Consider the following 23,670-nt stretch of genomic DNA (forward strand, 5'->3'; position numbering starts at 1 on the left):
GGGGAAAAATAAACATGAAAGGGCATCGTGTCACACAGATGACACTGGTGGAGCAGGAAGCAACTCGAACAGGACGATTGTCACGTGCCACCGCAAGGTGATGTGCCAGGGACATTGCCATGGCACGGTTGAGCAGCCAGAGATACTCTAGGAGATGCTCTTCCAGGCCACAGATCTTGCTCTTCCAAGCATGAGGCTGCATCACGTTTTTGCCCTCAGATTAATTACGTAAATTGCCAAAAAGGTCGTTGTAGTCCCGACCCTGGGACAAACCACTCTTGCCAGCCCAGACTGTTTCCCAGCCAAAACATGATGGTTTAGCTTAAAATTTGAAGGCAGGGGCTGGCACTGGGCGCCCGTCTCTGTGGAAACCCATCTCTGGATGAACTCAGAGGGACTTTGGGGCACCCCTCGTGCATCTCCAGCTGCCCCAAGAGCTTCTCCCATGCAACATCCCAGGGCTTTGGTACTGTTCCTCACATTTCAGTGCTGAGGTGATATCAAGGCCTGGGGACACCTTGGAGGCTCCTGGGAAGACTCCCCTGCTTTGCATACCCAGCTGCCACACATGAAGTAGATCTCCACAGGGGTGGATGAGCTGCCCTGGCTTCCTGCTTTCTCCAAGGGACATGTCCCTTTCACTCCAGAGACCGACCCTATGGCTGGTTTCCCAGTGTGGGACTGGTCTCATACTGGTGCTTAGCATCCCCCATGCCTTGTCCCCCATGGGAGGGCAGGGGGATGTTGTACCCTGGGCTGCTTTTGGGGTGATAAAAACAACAGGGTTCCCCAAACTCAGGACTCCTGGAGGACACCAGGATGGGACAAGGACTCCTGGCCCTGGTAGGATGCTCCCATCCTGTGGTGGGAACCCCAGGACACCCCTTATCTTCAAAAAGGGGTCAAAAAAGCCAAAAACAAACAAAAAATGGACAAACTACGCCATACAATGCAGAGTACACATCCATCAATGGCCTCTAGTTGTGTCAGGGGAGGTTCAGATTGGACATGAGGAAAAATTCCTTCACAGAAAGGGTTGTTGGGCATTGGAACAGGCTGCCCAAGGAGGTGGTGGAATCACCATCCTTGGAAGGGTTTAAAAAATGTGTATATGAGGTTTTTTGGGACATGGTTTAGTGTTAGAGTTGGGTTATGGCTGGATCTTAAGTGTCTCTTCCAACCAAAACCACCCTATGATTCTATCATCATTCACATTTCTGAGCCACGGTGAAGGATAAAAAGGGTGAGGACGCTGCCGTATTCCAACAAAATTCTTTTATTGAAAGTGTAATGGAAATTTCTTCATATTGCTTCAATGAAATGAGAGACAGCAGCTGTAGACAAATATGCTTCTTTTTTATAAACAAATGCAAATGGATAAGGTAAAAATAAAGCATTTCTTTAACTTGTACCTTTAAGCAACATAATCACAATATATACACAAAAGAAAGCTAAAATAAAGCTATGTTGAAACCAAAGCGTTTCAATCAATACATTAGATAATTACAGATTGTGTCAATAAATACCCAGTTTTTAAACTGTTTAACAGGCAACTTTTTACACAGATACCGAGAAGAAAAAAATAATTGTATATTTACAATTCAGTGCCCTGGAAAAAAGAAAAAAAAAAGGAAAAATATCTTTTTTCTTTTTTTTTTTGGCACCAACACAAAGAATAAATTATAGAAAAAAATCCACAAAGGCAGGAGTCTACCCCCATCATTCATTTAAAAAAAGTGTGTATATATATATATAAAATATATGCATATATTTTATATATATAAATATATATATATACGCAGAGAAACCCAGGAATGTTACAAAATATATTAGTGCCAATAAATAGAAATGGTACCAGACTTTCAACTGTCAGTATTTTTTTGATGCAGTCTGAACGATAGAAACTACCACCTAGGAGATAACTGAAGGGGATTTTTCAACCTAAAGAAACGACGACAAAATAATAATAATTAATAATAATAATAATAATATATATTTAGGAAATCCTCCATCTGCCAGTAGTATTCCTGCAGTCGCCCTCCTGCCCGGTGGGGACACCCCCGGGGACGATGCTTTGGGGGAGGATGTGGGTCAGCTCCGCTTCCAAGTTGACCGGCTCAATACCAGAGATGTACAATTAAATATAGGAATAAGAAACGATTAAAATAAACCCCAAACAACCCATTCTCCGCCACATTCGTACACCAGAACTTTCCTAAATAGCCGGCAGGTTTGCGCGAGGTGCCTGTGGAATTGCGGGTAGCCGAGAGCACCATCCCTCTTGTCAGGGATATAAACAGCTCAGCCAATGGAAAAACAAACTCAAATCCATATTTTTGGGTATTTCATTTGGGTGTCTCCACCAGGAATCACTCCCATTTCCCAATATCACATTTTCCAAGTGGGATTTAAAGCCAGTAAGTTCCAAAGTCCCTTTTGTTGTTCTGTTATGTTTTTCATACCACTGGCGTAGGCACTTAGTGTATCACAGGTGTTATGTCCAGTTATATCTCACGGCCAAATAGTGTCATGTTCTCACACTGATTTAAACAGCAAAAGGCCAAGAGGGTCCCCGATATTCTTCCTAAACGCAATGGTTGCACTTTACAAACACAAAAGCCTTCGCGTTTTTCAGCTTTGTTTCCAGGCGTTATTTTTAATTCCCTCTAAAACCGTGCTCAAAGGATAAATAACCCAATAACCTTCATATCTATCTAATTTTACTTGATTTACCCGATTTGCCTGTATGTATATATATTAAAAAAATAGTATAAAGAGTCTGCCCCTGCAGATTTCGGAGCTGCGATGCCATCGGGGAGCCCTAAGGAGCACTTGCTGAGGAGCGTGAGCACAGTGTTGCTGGTGTTGGTTTTGCTCAAAGGTCCTTCCCATGACAACCCTCCCATCACCACCACTATGGGTTCCTCCGCATGTTCAGGCACCGCAAGGGATCGCAACAGAGCTCATGGCCATAATTTAGGAGAAGGGGTTTCATTTCTTTTGTTTGCTTTAAATAGAGCTAGTCCGTGTTATTTCTGGAATAGCTGAAGGTTTTGGTTGGTTTGCTCTCCATTGAGATGTTAAGGAGATGAGACATCATCACCACGTTTACTAGAGGGTTGATAAGAAACCAAAGGACGTTGCACAAACGTTTCCCCCATTTCCCCCCTCCCAGCCCTTTGCATTCAGCTCTTTTAGAAATGTGAAGTGAAGACCCAACAGGCAGCACCTTTGAGACTCAGAAAAATCACATCATCTTTAGGACGGGTGCTGCTGAAGACCTTACTGCCCTTCCAGGTCATGGGTAAACCACAGTGCTAGTAATGTACTACAGGTAGAAAATAAATAAATACAGATATATTATGCAAAAAACAAACAAACAAAAAGATTGTGCACATAATACATCTGAGGTATTACCAATTTAAATAAGGTTTCATGCTAGTTCAAGCTTCGGTGGCTAGTTAAATTCTGGAATTTGCAATAAATAGATGAAGAATGATTATGTATATAGTGTATGGATCTCTTCTGTAAACGTTGTCAGATTTAAACGTAAGAGCGTGTCGGGCTAACTCTTACGCAAAACCACAAATTTTCACAATAAATACAGCTTCAAAAAGTTGTCGTAAAAAGTTCCTGCAACACTGAAACGTTTCTAGAAGGGGCTGTGTGTACGACTGGCAACGTTAGCGAGGAGTATTTCTCAACAGGTCTTTTCATACAAAACACAAGGAAATTCATACGTGAAAGTCTTTTTCCCTCCCTCCCACCCCACCATGAAAGTTTAGAAACTTTTGCACAAACAGCAAGAGAACTGATTGTAGCTGCAGTATGTCAAAACGTCCACGTTCTATAAAGACCAAAAATAGTTTGTTTGCTTAGAAAGTTTTGTCGTTGTTGTTTTTTTCCTCCTTATTTTGAGTAGCAACATCATCCTTCTTACGAAAGTTTGCCCATCCGACTGTTCTTCAGGTTTCATTTTGGCACCGGTCCTTGCCGCCCCAGCCACGTGGGCATTTCACACTTTGACCGTCTCCATCAGCGATGACTTGATGGCATCCTCCAAAAGTTGATTGTCTGTGAAAGGGGCCGGGGTTTCGGGGACGGATTCTGACAAACCGATGAGGGACTCCAAGAAACAGGAGCCCTGATCTCCAGCTTGCGGGAAGCTGGGGAAATTAGGCAACTGAAACTGTAACGCTGAGAAGTTATCGAGGTTCTCATACTCCTTTAAGGAGTTGTAAAGGGGTCCCAAGTTATAGTCTGAGAAGGACTGGAAGAAATCCAAGGAGTCGGAGGAAAGGCTGAGGTCGGCGTAGCTCTTGGAACAAGGCTCGGCTGGGGACGGGGCGCAGCAGGACAGCCCGTCGCACCGCGCGTGGGCAGCATCCTCCAGCAAACCCCCGCCGTCCTGGTTGGCATTCTCGTCCAGGCACTCGGAGAGGTGGGACAAGTGGCCGGGGACGGGCTTGGCCTCGCCGCCGTGGTCCTCGATGAAGAAGTCAGTGGGGTTGAAGCAGCTCAGGTCATCCTGGCCGCGGCCGCCCTCTTCCTCGGCGTCCGAGTCGTTGAAGTGGAGGATGCGGGCCAAGCCGTCGTCGTCCACGTCCGACTGGGATTTGTCGGAGGGGAGGCTCTCGTAGGGCTCCTCCAGGTCCTCGCTGGGGTGGGAGGAGATGGAGGAGTCCGTCATGTCGCTGCTGCAGCTGTTCTCCCCCAGGGCCTCCAGGTCGGGGCTGAACTGGAAGGCGGGTGCCAGCGGCACGGCGCGTTCCTCCAAAGAGCCCTTCCCCGCCGCGCATCCCAAGGGCGGGAGCCGCTCCCGAAAAGGGGGTTCGGCCTCTGCCGCCTTCTCGCTGCTCTGCTGCTGCTTCTCCAGCTCCAGCTTCATGATGGTGTGGATGAAGTGGGTCTGAACACGGGCCTGGTTGAACTCGATCCTGCCCTCGGTGTTGCCGCAGCCGTCCTTGGTGCAGCCGCAAGGGAACGAGGTGTGATCCATCTGGTGCGAGGAGGAGCAGAGGGTTAGGAACGAACCCCGAAAACCACGCGCGACTCACCCACACTGAGAAGCCAAGTAACAGCTGAGAGGCTTAAAAGCAGACTGAAAAATATCTAATAATAAAAGACACCCCGCTCCTTTGAAGTGTTGTCATAAAAAAGGTTGGATTTTAGTACAACTGAAGTTAAAGCGTTCCAAAAAAAGCAAAATATGTCTCCAAAAGGAGACATAAGGGGGCAATCATGGGCTTGTAGATATTGCATCATGGTATTTAACACCTTATCTCTATCATGAGCTTCTGCCCCTTGCAGAGACAAGGTCAAATTTCTCAACGGGCATCTGCAGCACCTCAATGTCCCCATTATCAGCCGCTAGAGGGGGGCTGTGACATGCACATGGAGCACCCGTCTGCCTGTGCACACCCGTCCGCCTGTGCACACCCACCTACACCGCCCCAGCCTGCAGCCACGGTGTTGAGGCAGGGAGTGACACCCAGAATAGGGAATATGGCTCCCCCAAGACACCTGGACAGGCATCCGTAAAAATAAAAATAATACCATAAGGTAATTGAAGATACAGGGATCACCCCGCTTTGCAGGTGGTCTGCACAGCCAGCTGTGAGCTGATGCTCAGCTGACACTCCCACATTCAACAAGGAAAAAAAAACACAACAAAACAAAAACACACTAGAGGGAGGAGGAGAAATCGCAGCCTCACACAAGGAGCAAGCAGCTTTTGTTTGCCAAGACGTTCCCAGGCGGCCCGTCCCCAACAGCAGACCGAGCAGGGACGGGTCTCGCGGGGACGGACACTCGCGCTGCGGGCTGGGGCGCATCCCCGCGGCCGCACCGTCAGCGTGTGGACGGCTGCACGTGTGTTTCGGGATGCAGACACTTTCAAGCAGCATCTGCCTCACAGCCTGGGGAGCATCTCCAAGAGCTTTTCCCACCTGCTTCGCTCAAAGCGCAGGTGGGAACAGATGCATTTTACAAGCTGCCCTAACTGTCCTGCTTGCTCAAAACCCCGCCGCTTTACTTAACATATACATCAGCTGGAGTCGCGGCTTTTCCGTCCCTGCCCAGAGGCGAGGGCAGTACCTGACATTTGATGCCTGCCAAGCTGCAGCTGCAGGTCTCGGGGTCGCAGACCTCCCGGCAGTCGCAGCCACAGTCCTCCCGGGACAGACGGATGTTGTGCAGCTCCCGCTTCTCCTCCTTGTCGATCTTCTTCACCCCCACGGCTTTCAGCAGCGCGCGTCTCTTCTTGGCGGGGTAGGGCTGGAGGAAGAAGCCGTCCTCCAGGTCCACGTTGCTGACGTCGATGTCGTCGTCAGAGATGTCGTCGATGGTGAGCTGGTTGGCCTCCTCGGACTCCTTCGTGCCGTTCATGGTTAGCTGAGAGGAAGGAAAAAAAGGGCAAAGCGTTAGGGACCTGTTGGGGACACAGAGCCAGCAGCACCTCCTGGTCTGTGCACAGACTGAAGCACAGAAGGTTCCATCTGAACATGAGGAGAAACTTCTTTCCTTTGAGGTGCCAAAGCCTGGACCAGGCTGCCCAGAGAGGCTGTGGAGTCTCCTTCTCTGGAGACATTCAAACCCACCTGGACACCTTCCTGTGTGATCTGCTCTGGTGACCCTGCTTGAGCAGGTGGGTTGGACTGGATGATCTCCAGAGGTCCCTTCCAACCCCAACCACTCTGTGATTCTGTCAGCAGAAACAAAAAGGGAAAGATCTGCCCCCTGTGGCAGCCAACCCCAGCACCAAAATCTGCATTACAGGCCACAAAGACCTGACAGACACCTGACAGAGTTCAGCCAATTTTCCGCCACCTTTCAAGGGTGGAGAACTGAGCTGAAAATCCCACACCAGAGCCTGTGTTTTATTGGAAATCCAAACAGGGTTAAGGACTGGTACCCCCAGGCCTTCGGAAAGGGCTGTCGGGCATTGGAACAGGCTGCCCAGGGCAGTGGTGGAGTCACCATCCCTGGAGGGGTTTAAAAGATGCACAGATGAGGTTCTTAGGGATATGGCTTAGTGCCAGTGTCAGCTTAACGGTTGGACTCAATATCTTGAGGGTTTCTTCCAACCAAAATGATTCCATGATCCCAGACAGGCCATTAACTAACACCCCATGCACCCACTCCTCACCAAGCCAGCCCCACGCTCCTACTCACCTTCCATTTCAACGCTTCCAACTTCTCCTCTTTCAATTTCTCTTCGAGTTTCTCCCGGCGAACGTTTTCCTGCTCCTTGGAAAACTCCGCCAGCGTGAACTGCCGGGAGGAGCTGTGTTTGCTCACCATCCCCAGGGTGCAGCCCCCGCGACTGGGCACGCTCGTGAACCCCTGGCAGCGTGGGAAGTAAAACACAGTGACCCGGTCAAACTCCACATTGTTCTTCTTTAGTCGCTTGGTTTTCTTCAGGATAGACGTGGCTAAAAATGGGGAGGGAAGGGAAAAAAAAACAACACAAGAGGCACAAAGTCAGTACTGCCATCCTGCAACCAGGATAGAAATACTACAAACAGGCTGTAAATATGACAAACAGGCAGGACTTGCAACTACTCTCTCAACAGGGACGTGATGGGACAAGGTAACAATGTCACTCGATGGCTTCTGATGTTTTAGGAGCTAAGAAGGAAAAAATTCTTCCTGGAAAGGGTTGTCAGGCATTGGAACGGGCTGTTCAGGGCAGTGGTGGATTCACCATCCCTGAGGGGTCTAAAAGGCATTTAGATGAGGTTCTTAGGGACACGGTTTAGTACTAGAGTTAGGTTATGTTTGGACTCAATGATCCTGAGGGTCTTTTCCAACCAAAATGATTCTATGATTCTCTAATGCTATAAATGCAAAGGTGGGATGAGGCTGGAGGGCAAACTAAGCCAAGTCTCAGTGCTTTGGAGTCACTGATGAGATTCACCCTAAGAAACAGCTGCTGCTTCTCCTTCCCGCTTGATTTCCTCCACGAAACACACATTTGCTTATTCTTCACATGCAGCAGAGCATAACGAACAAGCAACAAACCATCCTACATGCCTCTCTGGCCCTACACCCAAGTACCCTGCCCCACGTTCAGAAGCTCCTGGTTCACTCCCAGGATGCTGGAGCACCAACACTCCAGTGCTGCCTGGCTCCAGCTTTTATGGCTGGGTAGAAAACAGCCAAAATGGCTGTTTTTCTGGCACTTCCTTTCACCATCCACTGGGAGGAACTATGAATCTATAGTTTATTCTCAAGAGACTCGTTTGAGAGCAGCTGCAAAGATGTTAATCTCCGCGCAGGTGATCCCAGGGTAAACACGGCAATACATGACTCTGGTTTATCTTAAACTGCTGAAACACGCTTCATACCATTTAAAGCGGAGCCTCTCCAGAGATACCCAGTTCTGCGCGTTTGCACGTGCAAGCGTAGCAGATGGGGGTGGGCTAATTAGCCAGGGCAGTTCGAGAGTCAATGAGTTTCCACGAGCGTAGCTGGCTGTGGGAAGCACAGCAAAATGCTTTCGCTGCTGCAAGCGTGACAGTCGGACACGCACGAATTCAGTGATGGGGGTTTTTAGCGCCATTCTCTGCTGGTACGTGGATGTCTTGGCTGCTACCATGGAGAACAGGGCAAAAAAACCAACCCAGAAAGGATGGGTGAGTCCCGCAGAGCCGCGCTCTGGGTGGCAGAGCCACAGGCAGCCCCACAGCGAAGAACCAAAAAACCCGAGGGGCTCGGCTGCTTTGGCTGGCCCCAAACGCTGGGAAAATGCAAGACTGGACAGTTAGCTGCACCCACGTTTCACAGGTCTTGCTGGTGAAAATATAGCATTTCAGTTTCATATGGAAACAGAAAAACAACAAAAACCAAAACGTGTTCAACCAGCTGCGTCAGCAGCTTCTGCTAAAGAGCTGAGGGTTTCACACTGGGCTCTGCAGTCGCTTTGATGATATCTCTGCACTGCGCGTTGCATTTTCATAATAACCTTGACTCAATCTTCTAAAACATTAGCTCTTTATCAAAAGGCAAGTTAACCACCGCGATCATCTATCAGCTGAGCTGCTGCACTTTGGCATTTGCTTCTCTCTCCCCGCATCCCCCCCCGCTCTGAAATTGTTTTCCCATCCCTGACCCTTTTCCAATGGAGCCAGAGAATACAAAAAGTTCATTGTTTTGTCACAAAACCTGGGAAGACAAGCAAGAATGAGACTCTTTATTATTACAAGACTTCTAAAGGCTTTTCAGACCGCTGCGTGTTTGTGTATGTCTGCTAAGTGGACCTTAACTGCTATATACAGTGGGTGTTCAGTATAATTTACTAGGTTGGACTACTTCTCCTCTGTGAAGATGCTCCCCTATTGTATCTTTTATTTTTCCCCCTCACATGGCAGATAAAGGATTTTACAACCTTGTCTTCTGCGTGTTTTCCTAAAAAGCTTTCAAAATTGATATTGCTGGGGAAACAAAATAGCATTTATCTGTAGTAGGAGCAGAGGCAATGTCAAATGTGTCATGTTATTTGGCAAAGCACCCAGCATACGTAGAAAACGTTCTGAAATGGTAATTACGCTACTGGTTAATAATTTTTAAGAACCAGCATTATGGGCCCTTGCTGTCTGTTTAGTTGTTGCCTATGGAAGAGGCAGGTTCCATATGAATATGAGGAGAAACTTCCTCCCTTTGAGATGCCAGAGCCTGGACCAGGCTGCCCAGAGAGGCTGTGGAGTCTCCTTCTCTGGAGACATTCAAACCCACCTGGACACCTTCCTGTGTGATCTGCTCTGGTGACCCTGCTTGAGCAGGTGGGTTGGACTGGATGATCTCCAGAGGTCCCTTCAACCCCAACCAGCCTGTGGTTCTGTGAAGAGCTTGACAGGGCATTGAAGGATGGTGGGATGGTCCAACCAGCTTGGAGGCACCTGCCTGTCTCTGCACACCCAGGTCCTTGGCTTTCTGATCCTGGAAATCTCCATTTCAGCAAAACCATCCTAACGCAATGATACATGCTGGGAGGAAGGGCTGAGAAAGACTACCCTGAATATGCTGACTACAAAAAACACGATAAATTGGTGTAACGACATGGAGCTGGCGTTATGGCCACTTCCACCCCTGAAGGTGTGTGTGCTCCAAGGGGGTCTCTGCACAAACAGAGGTGACAAACCCACCACCACGCTACGAAAAACCCATGTGCGGGCACGTCTGATCCCAGAGAAGATACTCACGGGTGAAGCTGGGCGTTAAGGCAGAGCTGGGCTTGTTCTCCCCGCGGGAACTCTCCTCATCCGACTCCCAGCCCGAGGACGCCGAGGAGGAGAGCGGGGAGCAGGAGGAGGAGGAGCAGTAGGTGCTGTCATCCCCCAGCTCTTCGTACTTCCTTTTCAACACTCCGCTCATGGTGACGCCGTATTTTTCATATAACTGGAAAACAAAGGAGAAAAGCGACATAAAGCGAGGGAAATGCCGGCAGTTTCTGGTGACAAGCAGGATGGTTTCAACCCCCAGCAAGACTTCTCCATCAGGTCCACCTGGCCATGCAGGTGTGATTCCCTAAAAGTGCTCCCTCCAAAAATCCACCACCTTTCTAACACTCTCTGCGCACACCTGCTGAATTTCTCTCCCATTTTACAACACTGCATAAAAAAATCAACTATCATAGACAACAAACTGTCCAGAAACCAATTCAATCAACACCAACGTTATCAAACAATAAGTATTACATTTTGCTTACTAATTCTTTTACGTTAACTCCTTACCCAGATCGCTTTCTATGCAGTTACAGCTTTAACATCTTGCTAATTACAAAAATAAGCCAGTTTGCAGAGAACAATCTGTTGGCATGATTTACTTGCTACAGCCCCCTGGGGAAACAGACTTATTAAATGAAGCACTGAAATACAAATATATCAACTGTGAAGAACAGCCCTTCTCCTCACGGTGCCTTTCATAGTCAGGCCCCCATTCAATAAGCTATTCTTGTTTAGGCTGGGTTATGTATCAAGCATAGTAGGAATTAAAGACAACGCAGCTAATTAAAAACAATGGAGTTCTGTACTTGCTTAGATTCCTAAAAAATCCCACAAAGCACAACTTTGTTTTACCTTTGCTTTTATAAAGTTTGCGTGTTTTCTGCCTCCTGAAATACCACAAAAGCCAACACTTTGCTTACAATAGGCAAATCCCACCTAACCTGGGATGCTTTTGCATGGACAGTTTCTCCTTTTGGATGCTGGCAACTCCTTACCAGATGCTCCCGCTTCTGCAGAAGTCACTGCCAGCTTATTCTGAAGCCAGTGAGCCGTATCCAAAGCTGAGAACCAGGCTGCTGCTGGAGGAATGATTTGCTTTGAGCCCATCCCATGGGGCTGTAAGGCACAACCAGGGCAGGAGAGATGCAACCCCAGCCCAGAAACCCCCTCCAGCAAGGAAGGGAGAGCCCCAGCATTGTGGGATGCTACCAGCCACCCCGGTGCTTCAATAAAACCAGAGCTAATACCTAAAGCATCGCTAAAATTCGGATGATACTGGGACAGATATGCACAGCCCTGGGTTGGTGACAGTGCAGATACGGGGGTGCCAGACAGCCGGTTCCCTCCTGACACCTGAAACTCCTCCACCCGCCAAATTTATTCTTTGTAACCGTAGCACTTTCTCACTCTCTTTTGCATGTCTGAGGTTAATTTAAGACTCTGAAAAAGAAAAAAAAAAAAACAAAAAACAACCCACAAACCACCAAACCCGCCCTCCTGACAGCCCCAAGCACACCAGCTCCAAACCCTCCCAACGACGGGATTTTCAATATCGCGACAGCGCTGGCAGGACAGGAGCAGAATGCGGTGCCTTCAAAGCCCTCGTTAATGATGTTTACCAACAGCTTCCCAGGAGACAATAGTCGCCTAAAAGGTCAAAAAACCACCCTGGATGAAGCAGTTGCTGGGCCTGAAGAAGTTAATAATTCACTGCAATGTGCCTACCAGGCTGCTGCATCCCCCACCGCCCCCCAAACTTGGGGGCCGGGGAGAGGCAACCCCCTCCATCCTTCCTCCTCCTCAGCGGGCCTGGAGCTGCAGGTGATTTTACCACAGAGGGGTTGTTGGGTTTTTGGCCTTAATCCCAAACAGATGGGGAGAAGGTGGATTTGGCCACCCTCCAGTCCCGGCAGCACAAGTCCTACCTGACACCTGGGTTAACCCCTTCCCAGCAAAGCGGAGCTTGCGGGCAGCCACAAAGCCCAAACCCGGCTGCAATTAAAACCCTTTTACTTCTATTATATTTTTGTGCCTTCTGCTCTGCCTCGCGCTTGCGTTAAGAAACAACCAGGGTCAAAGAAACGCCCCCCAAATCCATGGCAGGGGTTCGAATCAAAACCTGGGCTGCAGGCAGAGGTTTGCTCATCCCAGCTGACCCCAGCGTCACAGAATCACAGGATGTCGGGGTTGGAAGGGACCCTAAAGCTCATCCAGTGCAATCCCCCCATGGAGCAGGAACACCCAGATGAGGTTACACAGGAAGGTGTCCAGGCGGGTTGGAATGTCTGCAGAGAAGGAGACTCCACAACCTCCCTGGGCAGCCTGGGCCAGGCTCTGTCACCCACACTGAGAAGAAGTTTCTTCTCAAATTTAAGTGGAACCTTCTGTGTTCCAGTTTGTACCCACTGCCCCTTGTCCTATCATTGGTTGTCACCGAGAAGAGCCTGGCTCCATCCTCCTGACACTCACCCTTTATATATTTATAAACATTAATGAGGTCGCCCCTCAGTCTCCTCCAAGCTCAAGAGCCCCAGCTCCCTCAGCCTTTCCTCACACAGGAGATGCTCCACTCCCTTAATCATTTGTCCACCCAGAGCAGCCAAAAACTTTGCAAATAAACCCCACAAAAAACCCTAATCAAACAAACAACCAACAACCACCACAAAACCCCCCCAAAAAGCCACACGTGGCTTCAAAAAGCATCAGTTTGCGCCACAGAGCAGCTGCTCCCTGCTCCAAAGGACACTTCTGATGTCACCATCCAGCCAAGGGAAGGGGGAAACCAGCTCCCCAAAAAGCCCGCAGGACACATGCCCAATGGCAAACACCCTCGGAGATGCGACACTAACCACATCCAAGCCTTGCAGGAAACACCGGAGGGTGGTGGAGCAGCCACGGTCACACCACTGAAATGATGATAACTCCAAGGTCTGGCCCAAAATAAGCCCCAAAACTCACGTTACATCTGTTTCTACCAGGATCTGCCTGCTCTGCAGGACTCCCAGAGAAACGAGAAGGTGGACACGGTGATGCTGCAGAGCGATGCAGCCCCTGATGCTCAGGTCACCTGCAAACCCCACAGCGCCCATCACAAGCCGCATCGCCTCCCCCCAAACCACAGAGCAATTAAAAACTGAGTGTTTTCCTCAAGAGAGATAACCAGAACAACACAAACAACAAGGCAGAGCCAAGGCAAGTTGTGTGTAAGGCTGCAATTGTTTTACTTTTTTGTTAAATATTATCATCACTGACTAGACACGTCTGGCAGAAGGATGAAGGGAGGTGTGCGCATCTCCTACGAGAATAAGCCAAATGCATAGAAAAAACACACCTTTGGCATTCTGTCTTATTCAAAACACGTATTGTTTTGTGAATGCAAAGTAAGCGTCGTGCAAACATGATTCTCAATTAATGGGAAAAAGCTGGTGAACCTGTTGCCCACCAGCCAAAAACACATTAATTTTTCTCCTGTAACGCCTTCCCCCTTCTTTGCTGATTTACAGCTGTGATGTTTTCCAGGTCAAGTTTTCAAATCTTTCTCAGGAGCTCCACGTGATGTAAAGGGGCTGCACCCATTGGTATCGACTTGTACCCACCCCCAAAAACTCCTCCAGATGGAGGTTTTGCTGTCAAGGCAAAGACCATCCTCTCCCTGACACTTGGGAGCAGAATTCACATCAGCGATTTGGATGCTGCCTTGAAACCCATGTCACCCAAACCACTGGCCACTCAGCCAAAAAAACCCAGAGGCCAATTCAGACACAGCGAGGATATTTTAATTGCAGTAATTCCACGTGTAATCTTAAATCCACATTTATGTCTTACATTGAAGTCACAAAAACGTGTGCAGCAGCACGAAAAAAATATATATATTTATATCTGTGCTTGCCGTTGCAAATCTCCGCAGGCACCACTGAGTGCAGGATTTTACCACCTTCTCCTTCTCTTTTTTTTTTTTTTTTTTTTTTTTTGCATAACCTGAAATAAAATAATCCTATCTTCCTTTTAGTTGCCAAAAAAGACATTCTGTTCTTGGCTAAGGCTTCTTACCCATCTATTTTACTGAAAACAGCTTTTGGAACAAGTACATAATGCAATGGATCAAACCCGCAGGAATTCCTCTCTGGCACCAGAACTCCCACTATCCTGGGAATACTTTCTAACAAATATTTAGCCCAGATGTGCATTCCTTTCTCTTTCTCTCCCTCCTTTTTTTTAAGCATTAAAGTTGGGGGGTGGAGTGGGTGGGGGTGGCCATCCAGTTGGGGGGAAGGGAATCGAATCTGCAAAGTCCCATTTCTGGCGCTCAGCAAGTCGCAGGGCAAAGCCCTAATACACTGGAATGCGAGGAATTAATGTTTTAACTATCCTCCTCTTGGACGACGTCTCAACAGTAAATATTTCGAGTAATTTAGATTTAAGAAGGTTTGGCATTTGTTTAGCCAAGCGCAGAGGAAGGCAACTAAAACCCCGACCGGTGTCCAGTGAGTCTGTTTATAAGAGACTCCACAAAGAGGCATCATGGCTTTGTGCAGAAGTATGTAGAGATGTTTAGCTCTTTATTTTGGGGCTATATATGTTTTTTTGCACCAGTGCAAGCAAAGCAAAACAAACTTCTCCCAGCGTGTCCAGCGGCTGCATTTGCTCGTGCCACAACTCCCACGGTATCGCAGAACACCTACGCGCAAGGATATTTCACATTTTGGGCTTTCTGTCGGTGGAACATCCTAAAGGATGGAAGGATCCCAAATCCACGCACGGGCTATAGACAGCAAACTTCCTTCTGCAAAGCAATTTGGGTAAAACAAACGAAAAAGGCACGAACCCCAGGGCAATGTATGAAAAGTATTTCTTTCCGAGCGACTTTCTGAGCCAGTTTGTCGCCTTTACAAGCACAGGGACCTGCCTGCAGCCCAGGGAAGCCAAGGTGGACTCTTCCCGGCACACCAGGAGCGAGTTACCAACTGCGGAGCCGTGAGTCAGAGCGGCTCCCGCTCCCTCCTCCATCGCCTCAGTGGCTGTGCAGGTCTAGCAGGAGTAAATATTAGTTTAAAAAGCACCACCACATACTTTAGCCAGGTACGGCTACCAGCGCAACTCATGGAGCAAACCCGGGGAAGTTTTTGGGGTGGGTGTTTTATTCGCACGCTGATGTTCGTGGCGGGTCGGGCGACCTTGGGGTGCAATATCGCCAAAAACTGGTGCGGAGCGGAGCTTCCCGCTGAGCTATCCCAGACATTTGATGTCTGACAGCAGCGGTGAGTCCAGCAACGCCGCTGGGTTACTTAATAATCACCGCGCTATCAACACTGATTCATTGCTCGTCCATTTAACTACTCTTAATTCTTTACATATTTACTTAAGTGGTTTCCCTGTGACAGCCTCTGCCATGACACCACTTCCCAATTTCGGGGCTGACCCAGGGCGGGAGGGTCAAGGTGAGCAGGATCATCCCATCAGGACCCTCCAGCCCCCACGTGTGTCCCCAGCCACACAAGCTGTGCTTTCCAGTTCAGACCAGATTATTTTCACTCAGCTGGGTCTAAGGTTTCATAACCTTGCTCCGGTTAAAAATAGCCTCTGCCTACTATGCTACAGCAAAACCCAACGCACCCCGTGCCACGGAGCAGGAGCATGAATCAGTTTGTAGCACCACGAGTTCATTCTCCTGCCAGAGACTAAACAGGCAAAACACCTTCCCCAGGAAAGAGCATCAGAGGCATTTACTCCATCTACTAATTTTTGGAAGGCCACAAAGAAAAGGGCTTTTCAAGCTTTTTCTATCAAGCCCTTATTTCTCACTGGCCGCTCGAAAGGTAAATAAGAAACATTAGCAAATACATTAAAGGTTATCAGACATGGCCCAAATGAAACGAGGTTCAAATGTACTTGGCGCAGATTGTTCTGTAATAAATATGAAAACAGAGAAGTGTGCTTTGTCTAGGAAAATCCTCTATTTGATTACACCTCATGAATAATTCACACCAGGTTTCCATATTTGTCCTCCTGTAGGTACACGCCGTGCATTACCTTGCCTGCTATATATACGACCGCATTTCCTGCGCTGAATTATTAAAGGCTTGCCGGGAGCTGCAGAGTCTCTCCACACGGAGAACAAACCAAAAAATAAACCCCCCCAGCCTTGATGGGCTTCATCTGCAAACCGCTCAGCAGAGGGGGATATATATATATATATATATATATATATATAGTGGGGAAAAAAAATTAAAATGAAATAATAACTGCGGATGAGTTCCCTGCAACAAACGACAAGACTTTGAGGTTTGTAAATGGCCGTGAGGTTTTCCTCTCCATCCCACCGAGGCATTGTCGTTACCAGACGTTGGTAAGGCAGGGCTGCTTTAGGAAAGGGTTGTCCCTATGTGTCAGCCTCTTCCTACAGCGACATTATGTAACTCGGAGGTGACAGACACTTTTGAGGATGCCGGGAGGGGGACATACAAAAAAAATAAACATGCACACTGAGGAAATTTAGTAGTTTGGGTTGTGCGAGGTGATTTTTTTTCTCTCGTCTCAGGTGTGTAGTTAAAGCCCCCGATTTTTCTTTTATTTCTGGGGGCGGGGGTGGGGGGGGGAGCCCGCTCTCTATCGGTCCGTCTGTCCATCCGTGCGCCGGTCGGTAGGTGTTGCTCTAGCGACGGGAAAGCATTCCCAGCCGGGCAGATTTGGGGAAGAGCGAACCGGCAAGGCTTCCCCTCTGCCTCCCACCCCCCCGCCAGCCTTTCTTTCAACATCAGAAAATTGGAACCGCAACCGTAAAGATGGAGCGGAGCCTTAACTGACGGGGTGAGGGGGAGGGAAACTCAGAGCGACTCTAAATAAATATATAGGTATTTACATGCATATATAACGCGGGGTTTTCTACCGAGGGGAAAGTGCGGGAGGGCTCGGGGAGCAGCGAACCCCCCGCCCCCAGGGAACGCGGTCCCACCGCGCCGGGGGTCCCGGACGCTCCCGCCGGGCCAGCCCCAGCCCCAGCCCCGCCGGGCTCCCGTCGCCCCCGGGCAGGAGCAGCCCGGCCAGACGGCGCCGCTGCGGCGCGCCGGCCCGGCTCTGGGCGGCGGGGAACCGAGACGGACCCCCCGACGGCGGAGTAGGACGGGCTCTGCCCAGGACCCCCGACAGCCCAGCACCGCGCCGGACCCCGGCGGGCAAGCACCGACCCGGCTCTATACCGGACCCCCAACGGCCGAGCACGGCGCCGGACACCGCACCGACCCCCGAGCGGGACGGCGGAGCAGCAAACCTCCCCCCGCCGCGGCGGACCCCCATTCCCTCCCACGCCAGCCCCTTCCCGGCGCCGGCTGCCCCCGGGCCGGCCCTACCTTCGGCGGCGGCGGGTCTCGGCGCGGCGGCTCCGGCTGCAGCGGCGGTGCCTGGCGCGGCGCCTCCCGCTCTGCCGCTGCCGGGGCTGCGCCGCCGCCGCGCTGCCCTTTTTCGTCAGTGGAAAACTCCGGGCTCTGACGCAGGCGGTGACAGGAGCGGGGCCGGCGTGTGCCCGGCCCGCCCGGCTTCCCGCTCCCCCCCGCCCCGGGGCGGGGCGCTGAGTCAGGGACGAGGGGACGCCCCGCCCCGCCCCGCGCTGGGGAGCGAGCGGGGAACGGGGGAGGGGGAGAGATTGGGGATGGGACACAGCTGGGGGGGGTTGGGAGACACAGGGGGTGGGGAACCACAAGCAGCCGTGACCCCTAAAATGCATGTTTGTGTCCCACAGGAACAGCTTGGACCCCCAAACAGATTTGGGTCCCACAGGGAGTTGGGGATTCACAAGGGGTTTGGACCCATAAAGAGGTGTGGACCCCCAAATGGATGTGGGTCACGGGGGGGGTTTGTGTCCCACAGGGAGTTGGGGACTCACAAGGGGTTTGGACCCATAAAGAGGTGTGGACCCCCAAATGGATGTGGGTCACGGGGGGGGTTTGTGTCCCACAGGGAGCTGGGGACACACAGGAACAGCTTGGTCCCCGAAACAGATTTGAGTGCTACAGGGGGTTGGAGACCCACAAGAAGTTTGGACCCACAGACAGGCTTGGACCCTAAAATGGATGTGGATCTCAAGGGGGGTTTGTGTCCCACAGGGAATTGGGGACCCACAGGAACAGCTTGTACCCCAAACAGATTTGGGTCCCACAGGGAGTTGGGGATTCACAAGGGGTTTGGACCCATAAAGAGGTGTGGACCCCCAAATGGATGTGGGTCACGGGGGGGGTTTGTGTCCCACAGGGAGTTGGGGACTCACAAGGGGTTTGGACCCATAAAGAGGTGTGGACCCCCAAATGGATGTGGGTCACGTGGGGGGTTTGTGTCCCACAGGGAGCTGGGGACACACAGGAACAGCTTGGTCCCCGAAACAGATTTGAGTGCTACAGGGGGTTGGAGACCCACAAGAAGTTTGGACCCACAGACAGGCTTGGACCCTAAAATGGATGTGGATCTCAAGGGGGGTTTGTGTCCCACAGGGAATTGGGGACCCACAGGAACAGCTTGTACCCCCAAACAGATTTGAGTCCTACAGGGAGTTGGGGATTCACAAGGGTTTGGACCCAAAACCAGGTTTGGACCCCAAAATGGATGTGGATCGCATGAGGGGTTTGTGTCCCACAGGGAGCTGGGGATCTGCAGGCAACATTTGGACCCCAAAACAGATTTGGGTGCCACAGCGGGTTGGAGACCCACAAGAGGTTTGGACCCACAGACAGGCTTGGACCCTAAAATGGGGGTGGGTCCCAACACAGAGAGCTGGGGACCCACGGGCAAGACATGAACCCTCAAAGAGATTTGAGTGCTACAGGGAGTTGGGGACTCACAAGGGTTTGGGCCCAAAACCAGGTTTGGACTCCAAAATGGATGTGGGTCACATGGGGGTTTCTGTCCCACAGGGAGCTGGGGATCTGCAGGTCATTTGGACCCCAAAACAGATTTGGGTGCCACAGGGGGTTGGGGACCCACATGGGGTTTGGACCCACAGACAGGCTTGGACCCTAAAATGGAGGTGGGTTCCAAGGGGGGTTTGTGTCCTACAGGGAGTTGGGGACCCACAGGAGCAGCTTGGACCCCAAAACAGATTTGGGTGTCACAGGGGGTTGGGGACCCACGGGCAAGGCTCAAACCCCCGAAGAGATTTGAGTCCTACAAAGAGCTGGGGACTCAAAAGGGGTTTGGACCCACAAAAAGGCTTGGACCCCAAACTGGATGTGGGTCATGTGGGGGGTTAGAGTCCCAAAGGGAGTTGGGGATTAGCAGCCAAGATTTGGATCCCAAAACAGATTTGGGTACCACAGGGGTTTGGAGCCCACAGGGGGTTGAGAACCCACAGGTAGGCATGAGCCCCAAAATAGAGATGGCTCCCAAGTGGCGTTTGGGTCCTACAGGGAGCTGGGGACCCACAAAGGATTTGAACCCACAAACATGCTTGGACCCCAAAATGGATGTGCATCACACGGGGGTTTGTGTCCCACAGGGAGTTGGGGATCTGCAGGCAAGATTTGGATCCCAAAACAGATTTGGGTGCCACAGGGGGTTGGGGACCTCCAAGGGCAAGGGTTGGCCACCAAAGTGAGTTTGAGCCTCACAAGTGCAAACTGTCCCACAGAGAGAACTGGGTCCCTGAAAGGGACTTCGGCCCTATGAGCGAGGCATGGCCCCCAGAGACATTTAAGGCCCCACAAGGAAGAAGCACAATATTTTGGGGAGTTTGTTTCCCAGCACAGCTGGGACGGGGGTTCCATCCGAAACCTGCACCAGGTCACTGCCCAGCTCTGGTCGCTGCGGTGTTCAGCTGAGGATCTCCACATGCTTCCCGCTGACCACCAGGAGCTTTCAGAGATCATCAGCGCTGGGATCAGACTCCTTGCAGTGGTTGGCAAGGTGCAGACTGACCCAGTGTTTCCCAATTTTGGCACTTGGCTGGATTTTCACCCCACGAGCTGGGGCTGGGCCAACAGCCAGTGGCATGGTCAGAGTCCTCATGGTGTGAACCTGCCTGCTCTTGGTGCAGATCTTTAAAATGTCACCCAGCTGTACCCCACAGGGCTTGGATACAGCCAAGCTGCAGGAGTCCCTGTGTAAGATCAAGTCCATGAAGGTGGGACGATTTGTCTTCCTTGGCTCCATGGAGGAGCCTGAGGTTGGCCATACCAGGGTCTCCTCAAATCCCCCTCTGCATCCATGTTCTGTTGTGAGCCCCTTAGCTCCGTGGTTCTTCCCACACAGTATTGCGAGCAAGCACCTGCCACCCCTTTCCAGGGATATTATTTTAGGTATTATTTTAGGTGTAAACCTCTTAGAATGCGTTTTTTTTTGGTAGCAAGAGTGTCTCACTGGGAAGGTGCCCAGTCTGACCATGAACAGTGAAGATGAGGTGAGAGTTTCAATGTGGTATGGCTTTTTCAGAGGAGACTGCTGTGAAAATCTCACCCTTAGTCCTTTTACCAGTTGAAGCTTTCAAACTTTGGAGCTAAAATGTTGGGAAAAAGGTCTTCTCTTGTGCCAAAGCCACTTTGATACCAACATGTGAAGTGATGCCACCAGGATTTTTACTTCTGATCTTGCCCAGTGTGTGTGATTGATGGGCCAGCCCCACCGGCCACCCCGATGGCACCACTGCAAGGACAGCAAACCATAGCGATGTGTGAGGGTGAGCAACCAGCGTGGACTGAGAACAACTTCAAGCTGATTTTACTGCTGTACTTGATGTAATTCCATAACTTCGTGGTTGCCCCACGCTCCTGATCTCTTGGTTTGCCACCCCGTGTCTCTCTGCCCAGCCCATGAAACCACAATGACAGCTCCTAGCTGTACAGAAGCACAGGAGGGATGAGTTGAGAGTTTGCTTCAAAGATGCAAATGTCACGGAGGCAATACGTAATTCTAGATGGTGCCCTGATGACGGGTGGGCCCTGTCTTGGAGGCACGAGGGCCTTCCTGAATGTGTTGGCGTACAGCACTCGACCGCCAAAGAAGTGGTTTTCCTGAGGTTTCGTTTACCATGTTTGGACATGGCTGTGATTAATATTTCCTAACAGGAAGACGTCATGCGTGCAGGCTTTCCTCTTCAGGGTTTGGGTCGAGGGTGACCCAGTTCAGGTTATACGCTGGCTCCTCATTTCCTCCCCCTCGGAGACAACACCCATCGCTGAGCCCCAAACGGGTCCTGGCGCCGGGCAGTTCTCACCGCACAATCCCAGGGGACCCGGAAGGCTTTGCTGTGATGGGACCAAGACATAATATCGCCTCTTTATATACCGTGTCTATGAGATGAAGGGTGGGGGGGACATTTGTCACCATCCCCGGGCTGAGTTTGGCATGAAACCCATGGTATGAGGGAAAGGGGATATCCTGGAAAACGCTCAGAAAGGCTGCCAGTGACCTCCGGGTTACACATTTTATCCCTTGCTTGTATTAATTTTAACGAAAGTAAAGCCAGTGAGAGACAGAGTTCCATGCAGAGCAGAAATTATTTAGCGATTCAATCAGGTGGTGAATAATTCTGACCTCGAGCTGCTCGTACTTGTGTGTGTGTGAAAGAGAAGAGAGGTTTGAAATGAAACTTTCTGGCTTTTCTTTTTGAAGCAGCATCTTTTTGTTTGTTTGTTTTAAAATCAACCTAAAAGCGCTACTACATAAATAAGGGGAAGCTTAAACAGAAATATAAATAGCCCTCAACCAGTATGTTTTCCTGTGTACGTTGAATGAAATATCTCTGTTTCACTCAATGTGTGTTTTGTTGCATCTCTGAGCCTCCTTCCTCCAACAAATGGACTCAAGAGAGAGAGAGGGGAAGAAAAATAAATCTGTTTCTCTTTAACCTGAGCCGGGTTGGTGTGGTTTTTAACACGGTGTTTTCACCTCTCGAGGAGCAACATGCAGCCCCCAGGAAGGCTCTTGCTCCTTTGGCAGCACCAGCCCGGAGCTGGTTTTCCTGGCTGGGCACCACTCAAGCGATGATCTGGTGGGAAGAAATTCCCTGCTGAATGTCCCCAGTGGTGATAAGTGACCTGGCAGAGAGCAGCAGCCACAGAGCAGGGGCAGGGAGCCCAGTGGGGACGACCAGATTGAGATGGCTGCGTGAGGCACAGGGTGGTGAGATAAGAGGTGTGAGCCGGGCAGGCTCTGGATGTCAAGCTCCTCGCTGCTTGTTTTGTGTCTGCCCTGCAGCAGGAGAGTCACTTTCCCTGGGGTAAAAAGCCTCTTGGTGTTTGGGGATGGAAAAATCAGGCATATCTGGGACTGGAGATACAATTTATTTTTCTGATTTTACAAGTGCATCCCAAGCATGGTTCTGGAATGGTTTATTGGCTGTATCTGGCTGTGACCTGCTGCTGGCTACGGTAGCAACCACCTGAGAATAAAGACAGAGGGACATGGGAAAAGAAAGCACCACCACTGAACCAACCTTCCTTGAGCAATCACATGTCCAGCATCACCTCCAGCTGGTGCGGTGGCCCCGACTCACCCCGTGTCCCCAACTTGTCCTGTTTCACATGCAGATAAAATGAATGCTTTACTTTTATAACACATTGTGCAATCGCAATAAGCTGCCGCAGCTGCTCACGGGCTGCTTGTCTTGGTGCCAGGGCTCCTTCCCACCCAATGCGTCTGAAATGCAAGTTGAACAAGGGCATTGGGTTGTTTTATTTTGTTGTTTTTTTCCCCTGAAAGATGGACGTACAAGTGGAAAACCAAAGGCTTCACTCCAGCTGCGCTCTGAGCTGTTCACCTATGCTGGGAACAGTGGAAGGGATGCGGCTGTGCTGGGACAGCCTTGGGTGAGTGAGTCCAGCCATGAAGATGTGATAGAAGGTGTTCTGTGGTTCCTCATGGATTTTCCACCAGCACAACCCCATCAGCTTCTGCAAACCTGCTTCTGATTTGAGCTGATGCTGGTAGACAGTCAGATCTTTAGCATTTAAGGCCCTATATGCCCTGCTGTTATATACTTTCTGGGTAGTTATTTATGCATTTATTGAAATATGCTTCCCTCATGCATTTTGTGATGCTGTCAATCCTTGGTAAAGATAGGGGCACCATAATATGGTGCTCTCCTAAATGTACAGACATCCTGTATATTTGAGAGAGATGGATAATATGACCTGTTTGCTGGGGAGTACTGATATAATTGTTGGACTCCCGACAAACACGCAAAAATCATCAACCTGAGGGAATAAATGTTATTTTAAAATGCAGGCATGAAATGGGAATTGTGAAAGTGCCGTGTGGTTTCAACCACTCGCTAGCAGTAGTTAGCGGCAAGGAAAATAAGTACGACAAAATAAAATGTGCTACCCAGACAGCTGAATTCAAGTGGGGCACCTGTGTCCTCAATTAACCCAACTAATAGTTAACTTTGCTGTCAACAGAAACCCTCTCACCAGGATTTAGAGGTGGGAAATGCATGAGTGCTGTATTTTTCTCTCCTTGACAT

At 50.1% G+C, this 23,670-nt stretch overlaps 1 protein-coding gene across 1 annotated transcript; it reads right to left on the minus strand.

Annotated features, from left to right (window-relative positions):
- Positions 1-1,258: 1,258 nt before the first annotated feature.
- CSRNP1 (cysteine and serine rich nuclear protein 1) lies at positions 1,259-17,712 on the minus strand. Its single transcript, XM_082046066.1, has 5 exons — positions 17,573-17,712; positions 10,203-10,398; positions 7,174-7,433; positions 6,097-6,393; positions 1,259-4,999 (listed from the first exon to the last, which is right to left on the minus strand). The coding sequence occupies exons 2-5, from the start codon at positions 10,372-10,374 to the stop codon at positions 4,016-4,018; spliced, it is 1,713 nt and encodes a 570-aa protein (XP_081902192.1). The 5' UTR covers positions 10,375-10,398; positions 17,573-17,712; the 3' UTR covers positions 1,259-4,015.
- Positions 17,713-23,670: the final 5,958 nt, after the last annotated feature.

Source organism: Streptopelia decaocto, assembly GCF_964273445.1.
Source record: "Streptopelia decaocto genome assembly, chromosome: 2".
In the NCBI taxonomy this organism is placed as follows: domain Eukaryota; kingdom Metazoa; phylum Chordata; class Aves; order Columbiformes; family Columbidae; genus Streptopelia; species Streptopelia decaocto.